We start from the raw sequence: 16,382 nt of genomic DNA on the forward strand, positions 1-16,382 counted from the left end.
GGTGAGGAGACAGGTGATGGGGCACCTGACAGTGATGCAGCAGCAGAAAGGACAATGAGCTGAAACTCTAGCTCTTACCTCTCCTGCACTCTAATCAGTTTGTTTAGAGGAGCTAAAATGATACTGCACCGCATCATCATGCACTGGATTGTCTCTGCCATACATAAATACAGCAGTCTTGTTTGAACATGCAGTTTGGACGCCAGCTTGGCCTTGAATTAACCCAAAATCTTCAGTATAATTCTCCAAACATCATTCTGTATCATTCTCTTTTTGTCACGTTTTTAAGACCGCGTGTACTGTACAGCATAATCCCAAAATAACCCGGCTATCTTAGAGGATTGTCTTAATGCAATTAGGGCTCCATTACAACTGAGCTACTTGGAGGGACAAACCGGGGTTTTGACATAAGACAGGAGGATACTTGAGGATCATAATCCCATCACACATTATGACACATTTAATGTGCGCGTAGGGAATGAGTAAGGTTGCTTATAATTTGTAGAACATTCATCAAATAGATAAGACTAAAGAAGGTATGTTGGATCTGGAATGTGAAGTATATGTCTTAACACAGAAAAATTTGGTACGAGATGTGCATTCATCGATCTGCTAATCACCTCCTGAGCGCAGCATTTCTACTGTGAATTAAGTATTCTGCTGTAATAGGATTACTGTAATCTGGTCTAACAGTGGGGGATTGGATTCATTAAAAAGAAATATAAAAAAAAGGACTTGAGTGTTTTTAATGCAGTTGTGCACTCTAATTTAGTGTTTCTAAATGTGTGTGTGTGTGTGTGTGGGGGGGGGGGGTATAGACTCCCATGGGGGTCAAAAGATAGTTTCTGGAGGTCACTAAGTGGTTGTGTGAAAAAATACATGGAAATATATGTTAGGAATGCCATACCATACAAAAATGAAACAGTGTGCTTTACCTGTGAACTGCAATTTTGTTGGTCAATGTAAGCAAAAGTTAAATTTATTCTTTGTATGTGCGCACACACACACACACACACACCTTCTGCCCAATCCTATTATAAATAACAGCAAAATGCCATACAGATCAGGTTTGTGTCATTTATTCATTTCAAATCATGTTTGGATGTCTATCTTCTCCATCCATCCATTTTTCTTCCGCTTATCCTGTTAAGGGTCGGGGGGGGGGGGGGGGCTGGAGCCTATCCCAACGGCTTTTGGGTGAGAGGCGGGGTTCACCCTGGACAGGTTACCAGTCCATTGCAGGGCCAACACATAGAGACAAACAACCATTCACACTCACAGTCACTCCTATGGTCAATTTAGAGTATTCAATCAGCCTCGTCCCCATTTGCATGTCTTTGGACTGTGGGAGGAAGCTGGAGTACCAGAGAGAACCCACACAGGAACAGGGAGAAAATGGAGACTCCACACAGAAAGATACAAGGACTCGAACCCCGAACCTTCTTGCTGTGAGGCGACAGTGCTAACCACTGCACCACCGTGCCGCCGGTATTTCCTCTCCAATACGTACAAGTAAAAAATGAACATAAACAAAATTGTAACCAACAAATTGCAATACCAACTGACCCCTGGCCTTGCTGACCTGTTCCAACCAAAGTGTATATTTTATACATTCTATCAACTGTGCATGATATAATTTGTCCTGGCAAAATGTTATTAAGCGTGTGAGCGTTAACGTGTGCTTGTACTTTAAAATTGTAAGAACTAGAATTAACTTTAACTTAGTTATTTATTTATATGATATTTATTCATAAAAATGAATGAAAACAGATCTTAAACTAATGTTAACTCCAGATTATCTGGTTTACCGTTTGATTTAGACGTGTTAACAAGCCCATAACCTCAGTAATATCAAAATACATTCTTTATTGATGTAATTTTAGGCCTAAAATTCACGTTGACTGTGATAATACAATTATTCAAATAAATCAAAAACACTTAAACTGAAATTGAACTTTTTATTCTGTCCGTAGGAAAAAAAAAGTGTTGGGAGCAGGGTTTTATTAGCATCAACATGATTATTCTGGGAGGAGAGCTCCACTGCAAAGAGGTTGCTCTAATTTACCCCGAGCAGGAGCTAAGTGAGGCCTGAAAGCTTCATAAACTTAAATTTTAGTAATTGAAAAAAAGAAATCAGAAGTTGAAACTTTTCTCCAAGATGAATGCTTAGTCTTGGGTAAAATGTATTTTTCTAAAGGTTCTGAAATGCTACACAAAATGCCGTCACAGGCACAGTTTCAACAAGAAGTCAACATACTCAGGTAACTTTATATTCCCATACTGTCAAGCTTGAGTGGATAAATTTTTTTTTTTCCTCGGAAAAGACTGGAAATGCTTTCTTAAACAGGAAGTCAATCAAAATTTTATTTACAAAGTAGACTAAATTAACCTAAATGTTTACCAGTCCCACTTAAACTGAAGCAGGTCAACCACACATTTATCACACTTGACTGACAGCGATGGATTCATATGGGAAATTTTTAGCAGACTTTAAATAAAGTGAGAGGGGAGCAGTATTTCATGCCAAAACAAATTCTTAAAAAGGAGGGACGCGAACATACACCCAAACCACATACGCACTCATGGTATCCTACGCCCACATATACTGTGGATAGTGTTTCTATACCGTCTTAGTCCAGGAATGTGGTAAATACATTCCACTTAGTCACTTGAATTGATCCTGGTCAGTACTCTGAAATTCAACACCAGAGCAGACTGAACTGTTATTTCCTCACAGTCTATGACACTGAATCTCAATAATAACCAAGTGGAATCCTATCAGATGGTAGAGAGTATTGAATGTATCCACAAAATAAGCCTCTTTAATTAAGAACACCCAAGTCCTTCATTCTAACATCCATATTAATCAGAAATTTTAATTTTGTCTCTGTGCCCTTCACCCCGATGTTGTCTAGACACCAAAGAATAACCTACCCGACTATGGGCCCCAAGAACACACTTCCATGTGGAGATCGCCTTCCCAATCTCTCAGGCTACCTCCAGCTGCAATGGATGTAACCACATCCAAAGTGAATCAACACAAGCTCTTTATATTTAATCAATCATGTATTGTATCATTAATACAGACATTAAACCACAGAGGGTACAATCCTAGCTGATGGAGGTAGAGGACACCCCAAACAGCTCAGCAGTCAGTCAGAGGGCTGACACATAAAGACAATTATCTACAATCAAATTGTCATTAAAGCATAAAAATGTCCATCATTTTTAAAGATTTTCAGGCTCACAGGCGAAAGGAAACCAGTGCACAGCCATAATGTATAATAAATGGCAGATAACTGATAGGACGAATTGTTTCTCCTCTTAATAGCATAACTTCAGACCTAAATTGGAATATAAATTCATTGGTGTTATACAGCAAGGTCAATCTGAAAGACACAAATATGGCCAAGACTTCAAAAAGCAAAAAAGAAGGAATGTGTTTCAGTATTTTGAATTGGTCTGCCAAACAATGTTGAGGGTTATTCTCAGCTCAAACACTAACCTTCTGGTAATATGCAGCCCCCTACTGGGTTGGAGTGCATAATATGAGTTTAATGTACTATGAGCGTTATATAACTTCTTTGAATCTCAAGACACTACCTATATTTTTGTCTTCAATGATCAGTTTTTATTTATTTAAATAAATACAGTGATGTTGGGTTTGTTCAACACTTTTCAATGATGTCATTTAGTGTTGCAGCTGCACATCTGGAAGCAGAGGGACCCCAAATTGTGGTGCCCCCTGGTGTATGTGGAAAGCTTTGAAGCTCTCCAAAAGAAGGTGGCTGCACAGAGAGCTGTCCTCTCAACAATATGATTCCCCAGGGCATAACTCAAGCTGAAACCCATCTCTTACATAACACACTGGCTACTCTTCTGTTGTTAGTGTTTGTGTGTGCATCTGCACGTGGCTTTCATGTTACTGCTTCCAGCACACTTTCACCTTTCCCTCACTTTTTGTTTCATTTTCTCTTTTTTCTCAACTCTATTTTTACTCTGGTTTTGTTCTTAATCATGACTCTGCCCTAAAGCTGGGCCCCAGCTTCCGTCCAGTGCAACTGGAGTGGGGATGAAAGCTGACTCACATATTCATTAACATGCACAGCTGCACAATCTTCCATACATGAACAGCATCTATGGATGTAAGATATGCAACTACATGCATGAAGCATATGCTCACGAGCCCTCAACAAAACAGACCTTTGATATCTATGTATGCTGTTTCCAAATTTATTAAATACTTGTCTCCATATATTTAAACCGACCAGTCTATTGAGCTGCCAGTGTGGTAAAGGAACAGTAACAAGCAGAACCCTCCAAAAGACATGTCCATCTTGTCACCCGAGACAGTCACACAAGCCCAAAGCAGTGACAGCAGATAACTGCAATCCCAGCTATAAAAAGAATAGCTGAGACAGTCAACTAATGCCTATAGATGAACATACAGACTACATGACACCATACAGCTACCCACTATTTCATGCAGGGCATACAGTGAAGAAACACAACATACGATAGAGGTGCCCACTGACCTTTTGAGACATGCAAATAAATGCCAGACGTGTTGGTACACTGTATAACAGAAACTAGGTGGCCTGACAGAGTATTCACTAAGGGAAACAGTGCAAGCAGCTCGCAAATTCTTAAAAAGGCAAATGACCCAAATGTGACATTAGCGTGCAGAGCAAAGAAAGCAATATCCTCCAATGTATACTCCCACCTAGAGGCCATTCCTGGCCTGTTGTAGTTGGCTTGATGGTCCCTGTATAAATAACTGAGCTAAAATGGGCATTTTCTCTCAAAATAAAGTACACAAAACAGTGTATAAGCTATTTTGTATTTATCATAAAAATCACAAGTGTACTGAATTTGTGGGCATAAAGGTCATGGGAAAGTAGACACAAGAGAAGATACAGTGAACAACATCAACAATGTTAAAAAAAAAAGACCTGAGAAGCTTTTAACAATGATCAGTTGTATTATAAGTTTAAAAGCAGCCTTTTTTCATTTAAGTAACAAATATGGTAAGATGCTAGGCAGTTTGTTGAAAAATGTGCAGAAAAATTCCAGTGCTGATGTGAGTCCTGATGAATGAAATTTGTTTATTTCATAAAACTCTCTCTTCTTTAACAGGCATTTTAGATTTCCTCTTACACCTGCTTTTCATGTTCATTTGAGTCTTAACTTTTGTTTTTTTACATACTACCCTCCATTCATCTTCACTGCCTTCCTCTGTCTTTGGCCTCTTCACATTTGGCAAGTCTTTCAGCTTTTGGAACTTCTTGAGATCAGCACAGAACAACACCTAAAACGAGGAAAACACACCCAGTGGTTACAGTGGACTCCCCGCAACAGAGACTGACGAATGCATGAAGATGTACTTACCGACTGCGCCCAACCAGCATAAGGGCCCCACAGATTTCTGAAGAAATTCCCTGTGTAGAAATTTAACATGATTAGGCACCGTTGCAACCAATAAAGAGAAGCCTTCTTTGATGTGACATATGCCTGAGGAGAAAGCTGAATACAAACCAATGTCTTTGTGAACTTTATCAGTGAGGGTTTTCAGTTCTCTACCAGCAGCATATTTGTAGTCACGCTTAGCAATCTGCCACACATGTGTGTCAATGGGTACCGCATCTGCCTTATCCAGGGACATCAGACATACACAGTCTGCCACCTGTTGAACAAGAAAAAAATCTAAACAATATCTTCATCACATTTACATGTTGTCCGCTCATAAATAAATCATTAGTACCTTGGTGCCCACACCAGGGAGAGTACGTAGAGCATCGCGGGCCTGCAGGTATGAGACACCACGTAGACCTTCCAGCCACTGGAGCCCATGTTTGTCCAGAATCTGCTTTGCACTTTGCTGCAAGTACCGTGCTCTGTATCCAAATCCGAGTTCCCTGAGACTTGCTTCTACACTGCTGTCTGCCAATTTCAATGTAGATAAAAACACAACTATGACAATATGTAGGTATAGAAATGGGAGTACAGAGGTACTTTTGATCCGAACATCTAAATGGCTAGTAAATAGCACTCTCTATATTGTTACATCACTCTGTGGTTTCAATAGATTTTCCACACTACTAAGTGTCATGTTAGATAAACAGCTGCATTAGATATTTACAGACTTCAAGAAAGAAAGAAACCCAAGAAAAATAGTAATAATGTGTCTCTTTTGAATCTGAAACCATTTAACACTCAGCTCACCAGTAGACTATACCGTCTTACTATTATCATTTCAGTGACCCAGAGATTGAAAGGAAATAAAAGTGATAGTAGAACTGCTAAATGTCTCCTGTAAAATGTGGGCATGAAACACTGATGACAGGCATGTGACAGGAATTTCAAAAACAACGCTTCCTGTTTGGCAAGATCACTGAACCATCAATGGGTAGAGAAATATAGAACCTGCAAGTGCAGACAGGGAAGGAAAATCGTTGTAAGATGTTTGATCTAGCTGGCACAATGGGGTGCCCAGAGCCTGGCAAAGCCTCTCCACCATGCCCTGGATACGAGAGATATGGTTGTTTGAGGTGCATATGAAGGAAAACAGGCATTCCGTGGGCTCCTGGCGCAACATTCGCACACCTGTTTAAAAAAAACAAAACAATATCATCTCAGTGTGGTGATTGACTGTGGGATGAGGAGTGATATCTTGTGGGCACAAACACACACTGACCAGTGAAGATGTCTGCAATATGCTTGAGGTGGGGGTCTACTGCCCCCCATTCCCGATACAGATCTCCTAGCTTTACATTGAGCTGGAAATAATCTCTCAACATCTCTTCTTCCTCCTCAGCATCATGCTTGAGAGTCGTAGCCAGTGGCATCTCCTCTTCCTCCTTTACACTTCCTATAAATTTAATCTCTGGCATGTGAGAAATACCACCTCTCCCCCTCCTGTCACTTGCCTCCACCTGCCTGTTGGTTTTTTTGTACACATGGTACCACAACGTGTCATCTGTCTGGGTTAGAGTCCACACTCGTCCTCCCATGACTCCGGTCCAGTGGCCTTCTGCAGTCTCTCTCCAGCTGTGGGTAGATACATGTGTTAATCTTAATGAGGATAAATCAATTCTAAGCATATTTCAGATCATGTATGGAAACTTTGTGAAGTGAAAAACAATCAGGAAAAAGGTCTGAATCCAAAAATAGAAATAGACAAAGTGTTGTTTGGAGTGAAAAGATGTCAAATGTTAAGAGTTTGAGATCACAAAGTTATTCAATTTCCATGATATCGAGACATGATGGAGACATGACAACATAATAGGGACCCAGGGAAGGTGACATCTGAATCTCATAGTACCAACATACCGGAAAGATTGTCCACAAGCAAGTGTGAGATCCAGACGGAGTTCTGTCTTTGCACAGGCCAGGGACTTCCATATGTTTACCCCCGACGACAGAACCGCGTGTGTGGCCATAACTGTTGCCTTTCGTGTTTACTGCATCGACCTGAGGCAAAACTTTAGGCATTCTGCCATGTAACGGTATAATAAATCATAATACAGGCTACAAGTTAAAACATTCGATGGAGTGGCTCTGACAAGTGTACATCCAGCCTCATTGCGGAGCTCAACGTTGTTCAAAGCAGACAGAACACCGCGAATCAACTTTCACGGAGTTTTGGCTACCATCTATTTTTGATGGACAACAAAAACTTACACAGCGTTGGACAGAAGCGCGTATTAAAAGGGAGGAAAGAGTTACAAAACTGCAAAGTTTATAGGTTTTGAAATTCTAATTCTGTCTAATCTAAATAAGCACTTGTTCTGATTCAAAATATATGTAAAGCATTGGTTATCATTTAATGAAACGCAAATCTGATGCAACGTTTCTGACTACACTGGCCCCTCCCTCGTATATGTAAACACAATTCACGATTGGTTCTCTTTTTCGTATTAGGCGGTATCTTCATTCAATCTGATTCACGATTGGTCAAGACCATGGGAGTCTACCATCTCTGATTGGCTCATATCTTTGTGCTCCTTTTTTCTCTTGAGGTGTACCGGAAATCGACCTCTCCGGGAGGAAATTCAGCGTGTGGGGCTGTTGGCGTGTTTGTGTGGCTTCGAAGTTGTCGGCGAAAACAGTGGAAAAATGGCTGATACTTTGGCACTTTTCGCTTCCATTGGGCTCAGTGAGCAGAAAGCGAAAGAGACGATGAAAAATGAAGCGTTGAGCTCTGCCCTGAAGGAAGCCATTTCTCAGGTCTGACCCGGCGTGTTCTTGTGAACTCGATTAGGGCAGCTGTGACAGCCACTTTTCAGCTTACTTCATGTCGGAACCTTCTTTCAAAGGCTCTTCTTTGATGAGTTCATGTATATCTGTATCCCTCCAGCACACATGTTGGTGTCTCTTTTAACCCCTAGTAGCACGTTAATCAGGGTCACTCAGTTGTCTTTCATTTTCTCTTTTATATCCCCTCTTCTTTGGGCAAAATATTCACTACTCTCGAGATGTGCGAGTCATGATAATTGATTTTTTTCGTTAATTTCAATAGGCTCGTTGTGTCCGGGGAGCATCAGGAGTGGACAAAGCCATGGGCACTTTGTTGTATAATATGGCTTCTCGCCTTAAAGACACGAAACGTCTGACATTCCTGTCAGACAACATAGCTCAGCGCAAAATCTGCACAGAGCTACAGCTGGCAGGTAATTTCTTACATGTTACAACCTGGCTTTTCTAAAGGAATGACTTATTGCTATTTTCTGAAGCCATTGTCCAGACTGATAATGACAGAAGTTCATTAAATTACATTTAGGAGAACCAAAACCATTGTCACTGACTACAGACAATATTATATTACATACCCAAAATTGAGTCATTCAGGTTTTTTTTCTCTGCAGTGCTCCATACATTTTTATATACTTATTCTCTCTCTCTCTCTCTCTCTCTCTCTTTTCTTAAAAGCTGCTTTGGATTTTGTGAAGAGTCATCCTCAGGACCCCCTCAACCAGAAGGAGTTTGAAGATACATGTGGAGTGGGTTTGGTTGTAACACCAGAGCAGATTGAAGATGCAGTAAGTTCATAGACATACGTTGACCAGGAGTATGTCGTTTACAAGCAATACTGTGAGTTTGCTGACAGTTTGATGCTCTTTAGGTGGAGTCTGTGATAAAGAAGCACAAGGATCAGCTATTAAAGGAGAGGTACCACTTCAACATGGGACTGCTAATGGGTAGGGTCTCACACATGGCCAGACAAATATAATTTAACACCATTAAGGCTGCGCTTACACTGAGCAACTCACTGAGCTATCATGTTTGTTGCAGGTGAGGCACGAGCTGCTCTAAAATGGGCTGATGGTAAAATCATAAAGAATGAGGTGGACATGCAGGTCTGTTTGAGAAAGAAAATGCTGTTTGAAGGAGATTTCTGTCATTTGACATATTTTTGCTAACTGGCTTTTTGTTTTTTTAAAGGTCCTACACCTCATAGGGCCCAAGACAGAGGCTGACCTAGAGAAGAAAGCAAAGGTAATTTTCCAAATATATTGTTCAAAGGAATAGAATGACAATGCTGAGTGAGTTTAGATATGTTAATTGACAGAGCTAGGGCAGATGTTCCTTCCAATTTGCGGTCTTGTATGCTGAGTTAATGCATACAACAGCTGCTTGTAACTTAATGTTTATCATATAGATGTATCTGAATATTTTGATTTTATTGCAGCCCCAGAAGGCTAAAGTTGCAGTGAATGAGGGGAAGGTGAAGAAAGAGGAGGTGGCAGTGAACGGTAAGCATCAGGCTAAATGACTGGCTAACAGGAGTGGTTTTCACTGGTAGTGTCTGGCTGCTTGTTTGGTTACTGTCTATATGTGTGTTGTTTAGGTGAAGTGACGACTGGTGAGGGAAAGTCACTCATGGAGCAGCTAAGAGGAGAGGCGCTGAAGTTCCATAAGCCAGGCAAGAAAGAATTACCTGAAAAATAATGTGCAATGGCCCACTTCATAGTCAACCAGTAAATTAAATACTTTATGTACATTATGCTTCCAATTATGCAGGTGAGAACTATAAAACTGAGGGCTATGTGGTTACACCAAACACCATGAACTTGCTAAAAAACCACCTGGAGATCAGCGGTGGTCAGGTAAAAAACATCAAATGAGTTAACTTTTGGAGAAGAAGCATGCTTACTTCAAAATTATTGCTAATTTTTCTACTTCCCATGTCTGGATTCTTGTAGATACGCACCCGATTTCCTCCTGAGCCCAATGGTATCCTACACATTGGACATGCCAAAGCAATTAACTTTAATTTTGGTTATGCAAAGGTGTGTTTTCCATGCTCTTAAACCACCATATATAGGGGGGAAATGGTACTCACCATATATGGTGATTTGATAAATGGTGCAGACTGTCTTTAATCCTTGCTTATTTTATAGGCAAACAATGGAATTTGTTTCTTGAGGTATGATGACACAAATCCAGAGAAGGAGGAGGAAAAATACTTCACTGCCATCAAGGACATGGTGGAGTGGCTTGGTAAACTTAACCCTATTTTCCCTTTTGTGTGTGTGTGTGTGTGTGTGTGTGTATATATAAATATGATGAAAGCAGTGTAAGGCACTTCACTCACAGGAGGACTGTTTCTCATCTGTATTACTGCGTTATACAGGCTACAAGCCATACACTGTCACCCATGCGTCAGACAACTTTCAGAAACTCTACGAGCTTGCGCTGGAGCTCATTCGTAGGTGAGTGTATTCTGTATTTCACACTGTGAAATTTTATCCACTCATTGATGGGTTTCAGAGCTTGCAGACAAAAGCCCCTGATCAAAGGCAAATTGATGCTGAGCAGTTTGTGGGTTTGCACCTGGACATTACAGATATCTAGTATGTTGCACATCTAATGTAGGAATCGCAATCGCTCATTGCTTAGCACTGTTGCCTAACAGTGAGAAGGTCCTGGGTTCAAGTCTTGCCCATCCCAGGTCCTTTTTGTGTGGAGTTAGTTCTTCAAGTGTCTGCGTGAATTTATGTTGGGCTAATGCACCAGTCCTCCTCACCAAGGCACTGGGAGAAAGATCTGGGGTTGATCCCCCATGATACTGCAAATCAGTCTACAGCCCACGTTGATGGCTTGTCTCTTGGTGACAGATATTTGTATTTGTTTGATTGATGTTTGTACTCAATCATTGAGTCTTTTCACCTCAATATCCAGAAGTTGTGTAGTGTTAAGACGTTTGTATTGATGTAGCTAAGAGCATTACATTCCTCTCATCTCCTTGTCAGGGGTCATGCATATGTCTGCCACCAGAAGGGGGAGGAACTAAAGGGCTATAATGTTCCTCCATCTCCGTGGAGAGACCGTCCCATGGAGGAGTCACTGGTGCTGTTTGAGAGGATGAAAAGGGGCCTTTTTGCTGAGGGAGAGGCTACGCTTAGGATGAAGATGGTCATGGAGGATGGGAAGATGGATCCTGTAGCATACCGAATCAAATACACGCCACATCACCGAACAGGAAATGAATGGTATGAACACCTGGCTTGTTATTTTCCTGTTGTTGAATTTCTTCAAATAACTTTTACATTTGATTCTGTTATCTTTCTCTACAGGTGCATCTATCCCACCTATGATTACACTCACTGTCTGTGTGACTCTATTGAAAATATTAGTCACTCTCTCTGTACCAAGGAGTTTCAGGCCAGGTATGATTTTTTTTTCTCTTAATATTTTTTTAATCATAACCCTTCTTGGGGCTGCACAGTGGTGCACTGTCGCCTCACAGCAAGAAGGTTACGGGTTCGAGTCCCGGCTCGAGCGCGGGATCTTTCTTTGTGGAGTCTGCATGTTCTCCCCGTGCCTGTGTGGGTTCTCTCCGGGTACTCCGGCTTCTTCCCACCGTCCAAAGGCATGCAATTGGGGACGAGGCTGATTGGACACTCTAAATTGACCGTAGCTATGAATTTGAGTGTGAATGGTTGTTCGTCTCTGTATGTTGGCCCTGCGATGGACTGGCAACCTGTCCAGGGTGAACCCCGCCTCTCGCCCGTAGACGCTGGGATAGGCCCCAGCCCCCCCGCGACCCTTAATATATAGGAATAAGCGGAAGACGATGGATGGATGGATGGAACCCCTCTTGGATGTGCAAATGAATGATTTCTCCTTTTGGGTTTTTTGCAGGCGTTCATCATACTACTGGTTGTGTAATGCTCTGGATGTGTACTGTCCTGTTCAGTGGGAATTTGGCCGCTTGAACCTCACCTACACGGTTGTGTCGAAGAGGAAAATCATCAAATTGGTGGAGACAGGTGTTGTTAGGTACAATCGCATTTCTTGTAGCTATTTTTTTCATGTCTGTTGGTTGTTATTTTTCGATAGTTAAATTTTTAATCATATCAAGAATATTAAGTGTGTGCCAGATGATTTAAGAAAAAGGAGGATAAATGAATAAATAAACAGCAGATTAGATGATAATGAAGTTGAAGTTGTAGCGCCCCTCTATGTAACCTTGCAGTTTTAGACCTAGTAAGCGGCAACACTTCTAACATTAAACATCACAAGCAAATCAATGTTTCTACCATCTGGAGTGAATTCAAACTATACAGAATACAATACACAATGTTATTTGTTGTGCACACTTAACTGAAGATTTCCATTAGTCGTTAATAGGAAATAAACAACAGGGTGTGTTCTTTCAAATTACAGAGACTGGGATGATCCTCGCCTCTTCACTTTAACTGCACTGAGGAGGAGAGGTTTCCCACCAGAGGCAATCAACAACTTTTGTGCTCGGGTACGCAGGCTGGGTGGAAGGATGAATGATTTGCTGGAGGGGTTAGTAATGACATGTTAAGAGCAAGGTGAGGTTGTGTAATAGTGTGTTATATCTGTTGGTAGGTGGGAGTCACAGTTTCCCAGACGACGACAGAGCCACATCTGCTGGAGTCATGTGTGAGGGATGTCCTCAACTGCACAGCTCCTCGAGCCATGGCTGTGTTAGAACCACTCAAAGTCACCATATCTAACCACCCTGAGAACTCCAAGGCATGGCATATACAAATACACAAATGGACATTACACATCCAGCTATTAGAGAACTTGTCAAATCCTCCATGTTCAGTCAGAAATGAGATGTAATATCAGCAGTGTTGAATCATTCCAGTGCCATTCTCTTTCAGTCAGAAGTGCAAGTACCAGACTTTCCTGCCGATGATGATAAAGGCAGCCACACAGTGCCTTTCACAAAAACAGTCTTCATTGAACAGAGTGACTTCAGAGAGGTTAGAGATTAACATCCTAACTATGAATCTGTTTATTTCAAAATAATGTGCTCAACCTTTGAAGATAATTCATAATAATGAGAAGATAATTATGGACTCCTGTGTTTTTGCAGGTGTTGGAGAAGGGCTACAAGCGTCTGACCCCAGAACAGCCTGTTGGCCTAAGACATGCTGGGTATGTCATCTCAGTTCAGAAGGTCATCAAGGTAAGAATCCTACAGTGATTTTGACCTTGTTAATGTGCTTCCATAGTGTAGTTTGGGTTTGTGGTACTGTTTGCTCCCTGAGGCGGAGGGTCTCACCGGGGGGAGTGACGGAGGACGGGGGGACCAGGAGGAGGAGGGTTTTTCCTTAAGTCTGAATTCTTGCTTGTGTTGTACGTCGCTTTGGACAAAAGCGTCTGCTAAATGAAATTGTCGAATTGTAGTTTGCTTCCCTATGATGATCTTTTATCATCTCAGAAAAGAACAGTTTTACCGTACTTCCTCAAATAATTGAGTGCGGCAGGGGTGATTTATTTTGTTAGCCATCCTAAGTTGGCGTCACCATGGACTCCCTTGACCAAAAGCCGACTGGATTTTTACATCAGATTGTTGTCGAAAATGAGTAAGTTTTGCAAATTTGAGTCTTAAAAGTTTTGGTCATCATAATAATTTTCATAAATGAACACTGCTTTAAATTTTTTATTAAACGTAACCTAAATTTTTTGCAGTTCAAAGCTAACATTAAGATGTGAATGAACTACACAATTGACTCTTGACTTCAACATTACCACAACTACCGTTGTGCTTCTTATGTGTTCTGGGATGACGCTGTATGTCTGCAACAACCTCCTGCTGTATAATTTAGCTACTTTTTATAAACCACAATTTTGAAAACATTCAATCTTTATAAATTCATAAGTGCTGTATTTTATGAACAAAACATGTAAAGTATCTTAAACCATTGTGAACATGACCTTATTACAGGCATTTAATCGATAAAATCCATTGACTGTGAGAAAAGATAATCGACAGTGCTACCTTATTTTAAGACTTGTTCCTATGGCACTCTATAGCCATTAGTCAGTAAAAAGTAGAGTCTTTCATTGTGGTGGTGGTGTGGATGGGTGGCATTGATTGTTGAATGGAACAGATAATGGCTGTTTAAGTTACTGGCTGTCATGGCAAGGGGGCAAATAAAGTACAAACAAACGAAAAAAAATGACAGTGGGATAGGGTGGACCAGGATGCCTCATACTGGTTTATGAGCAAATATACTTGTCAACACGGGAATTATGAATAAAGGCTTCTATAATATAGCCCTGTCTGCAACAGAGGCCTTCCTGGCAATATCTGCAGCTGAGTTGTATGCAGGCCTCTGTTTTCGGAAATATTGCATGCAACGTGTGTTCCGTTTCCCCAGAACATGTTCCATTCTCTTCCCTCTTTTTCCCAGAATGCTCAAGGTGCTGTGGTGGAACTAGAGGTGACCTGCTCTAGTTCCGATACAGCAGAGAAACCAAAGGCTTTCATCCACTGGGTCAGCCAGCCGTTGGTGTGTGAAGTGCGCCTCTATGAAAGACTGTAAGTCACTATAAAGGCATTCATAACAAACAATGCATAATAAAGGCTTGTTTATCAAAACCTCCTGCTTTCTTTATAGATTCCTGCATAAACATCCAGAAGATCCATCCGAAGTGCCCAATGGCTTCCTGAGTGACATCAACCCAGTGAGTGGCATTTTAAATTAACTGAGATGTGTTAATAGTTTGTTGTGATTGCTTTCGCTTATTGCTGCTTTTGTCACTTAGAATTCCCTGCAAGTGATCAGCAGTGCCTTAGTGGATACCTCAGTTAGGGGAGCAAAAGTTTTTGACAAATTCCAGTTTGAGAGAGTAGGCTACTTCTCACTGGACCCTGACAGCACCACAGACAAGGTAAAGACACACATTCTAGTCAATTCGAGGATTGATTTCCATCACCCTCACTAAAGAAGTTTTTAAAGAAAAACACACACATACATGTGAACTGTAACCATATTTCTTTTTTGTTTCCCTTCAGTTTGTCTTCAACAGGACACTCACACTCAAAGAGGATCCTGGGAAGATATAGTTGACTGACCAGGATTAAGCTGCGCTTCCTGCTTCCCTCGAGCCTACAGATACATGTTCAGATTGCTTTCATCACTTAATGTGTAAAAACTGCAAAGTTACAGCTTGAGTCCAATCAGACACTGTAATAATAGGTTTTTCACTTTGCTAATTGCAGTTCCTTTTCATTTATCTAATGGAAATTGGAAAATCTATTTCTATTAATTTGAGGTTTTAGTTTCCTTATTCTCTTGGAATTTGTCCTTTTTTTTCGCTCCTCTTTGATGAATTTATGCAGACTTCACCATTGTTCATCAAGGACTTTTTGTTAAATTAACTGTAAATTGGCTGGTCTTACACAGGAAATACTCTCAAATGCCGTAGATGACTTTCTTACAAAGGCAGTCACTGCCAAATTGTAATTTTTTTAAGTCAAAAGGGTGCAAATATGCCCTTTTCACAGGAGACAGTAATAAATGATAAAAGGAAAACTGCAATGTTTGTGTCTGGTCTTGAGAATGAGGTGTAATTTGTTGTGTTGTCTGATCACAGATGCTTCATGCTAACAAGAATGCTGATTACTTTATACAGTACTGGTACTAGTTGAGGGTGACTAATTGGTTGTATGTATAATGACCTAACTGGTATTTTGTATTTTCCAATCAAGGGCACAGTTTGGAAACTGCCCTATTACTGTCATAGAAGCTATTATATTTATGTAAGATAGTGTTGATCTTGATCACATTTATCTAAAAAACCCCAACTGCAGCTATATTTGGGCTAAAGTGTTAGCATTCTATGTCGTGGTGCATTAATTACCTGTGGTTTATTTTGGAGTTGTTTTAAACTACTTAAATTGAATATAAAACATCTGACAAATACAGAGGTTTCCCAGTAAATATAATAAAGTGCATATTCATTTTTTTCATAAAAGAGGGTCATTTTTAATGTTGAGGAAAAAGACATTTGTAGATCAGTTCTACACTAAATAAAACGTGCTCCCTGTCCTTTCAGGCAAGCAGATATTTGTTCCATAACAACAAACCAACTCAGACTGTACAGTCAGT

At 40.7% G+C, this 16,382-nt stretch overlaps 2 protein-coding genes across 3 annotated transcripts; one reads left to right on the forward strand and one right to left on the reverse strand.

Annotated features, from left to right (window-relative positions):
* Nucleotides 1-1,971: 1,971 nt before the first annotated feature.
* On the reverse strand, nucleotides 1,972-7,825 carry ogg1 (8-oxoguanine DNA glycosylase). Of its 2 annotated transcripts, none has more exons than XM_086212634.1 (7): nucleotides 7,330-7,825; nucleotides 6,927-7,047; nucleotides 6,424-6,520; nucleotides 5,762-5,940; nucleotides 5,536-5,683; nucleotides 5,389-5,438; nucleotides 1,972-5,308 (listed from the first exon to the last, which is right to left on the reverse strand). In XM_086212634.1, exons 1-7 carry the CDS (start codon nucleotides 7,437-7,439, stop codon nucleotides 5,111-5,113), a joined length of 903 nt encoding a protein of 300 aa, XP_086068760.1. In that variant the 5' UTR covers nucleotides 7,440-7,825; the 3' UTR covers nucleotides 1,972-5,110. The 2 variants fall into 2 exon arrangements, with proteins under 2 accessions (XP_086068760.1, XP_086068759.1); XM_086212633.1 differs by having other exon boundaries at nucleotides 6,424-6,603; nucleotides 6,695-7,047; nucleotides 7,330-7,823.
* Nucleotides 7,826-8,022: 197 nt separating this feature from the next.
* Nucleotides 8,023-16,200, forward strand: qars1 (glutaminyl-tRNA synthetase 1). Its single transcript, XM_086212635.1, has 23 exons — nucleotides 8,023-8,226; nucleotides 8,519-8,669; nucleotides 8,929-9,038; nucleotides 9,122-9,197; nucleotides 9,292-9,356; nucleotides 9,442-9,495; nucleotides 9,689-9,752; nucleotides 9,848-9,922; nucleotides 10,021-10,106; nucleotides 10,203-10,289; nucleotides 10,401-10,500; nucleotides 10,634-10,712; nucleotides 11,253-11,492; nucleotides 11,577-11,669; nucleotides 12,145-12,282; nucleotides 12,670-12,757; nucleotides 12,862-13,008; nucleotides 13,143-13,244; nucleotides 13,358-13,450; nucleotides 14,682-14,809; nucleotides 14,889-14,955; nucleotides 15,037-15,162; nucleotides 15,287-16,200. The coding sequence occupies exons 1-23, from the start codon at nucleotides 8,116-8,118 to the stop codon at nucleotides 15,335-15,337; spliced, it is 2,331 nt and encodes a 776-aa protein (XP_086068761.1). The 5' UTR covers nucleotides 8,023-8,115; the 3' UTR covers nucleotides 15,338-16,200.
* The last annotated feature ends 182 nt before the right edge of the window (nucleotides 16,201-16,382 follow it).

This window comes from Aulostomus chinensis, chromosome 9 (assembly GCF_037954235.1).
Source record: "Aulostomus chinensis isolate RoL2024-O1b breed Wild chromosome 9, RoL_Achi_v1.0, whole genome shotgun sequence".
NCBI lineage: Eukaryota > Metazoa > Chordata > Actinopteri > Syngnathiformes > Aulostomidae > Aulostomus > Aulostomus chinensis.

Excerpts from the sequence above, each read along its gene's own strand:
- ogg1 (XM_086212633.1), bottom strand. The coding sequence starts at position 7,439 with ATGGCCACACACGCGGTTCTGTCGTCGGGGGTAAACATATGGAAGTCC. Across the intron at positions 5,941-6,423 it reads TTCCCTGTCTGCACTTGCAG|ACAGCAGTGTAGAAGCAAGT; the intron begins GTTCTATATTTC and ends TGAAATTGGCAG. Across the intron at positions 5,439-5,535 it reads TAAAGTTCACAAAGACATTG|GGAATTTCTTCAGAAATCTG; the intron begins GTTTGTATTCAG and ends ATTTCTACACAG.
- qars1 (XM_086212635.1), top strand. The coding sequence starts at position 8,116 with ATGGCTGATACTTTGGCACTTTTCGCTTCCATTGGGCTCAGTGAGCAG. Across the intron at positions 9,496-9,688 it reads ACCTAGAGAAGAAAGCAAAG|CCCCAGAAGGCTAAAGTTGC; the intron begins GTAATTTTCCAA and ends ATTTTATTGCAG. Across the intron at positions 9,753-9,847 it reads AGAGGAGGTGGCAGTGAACG|GTGAAGTGACGACTGGTGAG; the intron begins GTAAGCATCAGG and ends TGTGTTGTTTAG.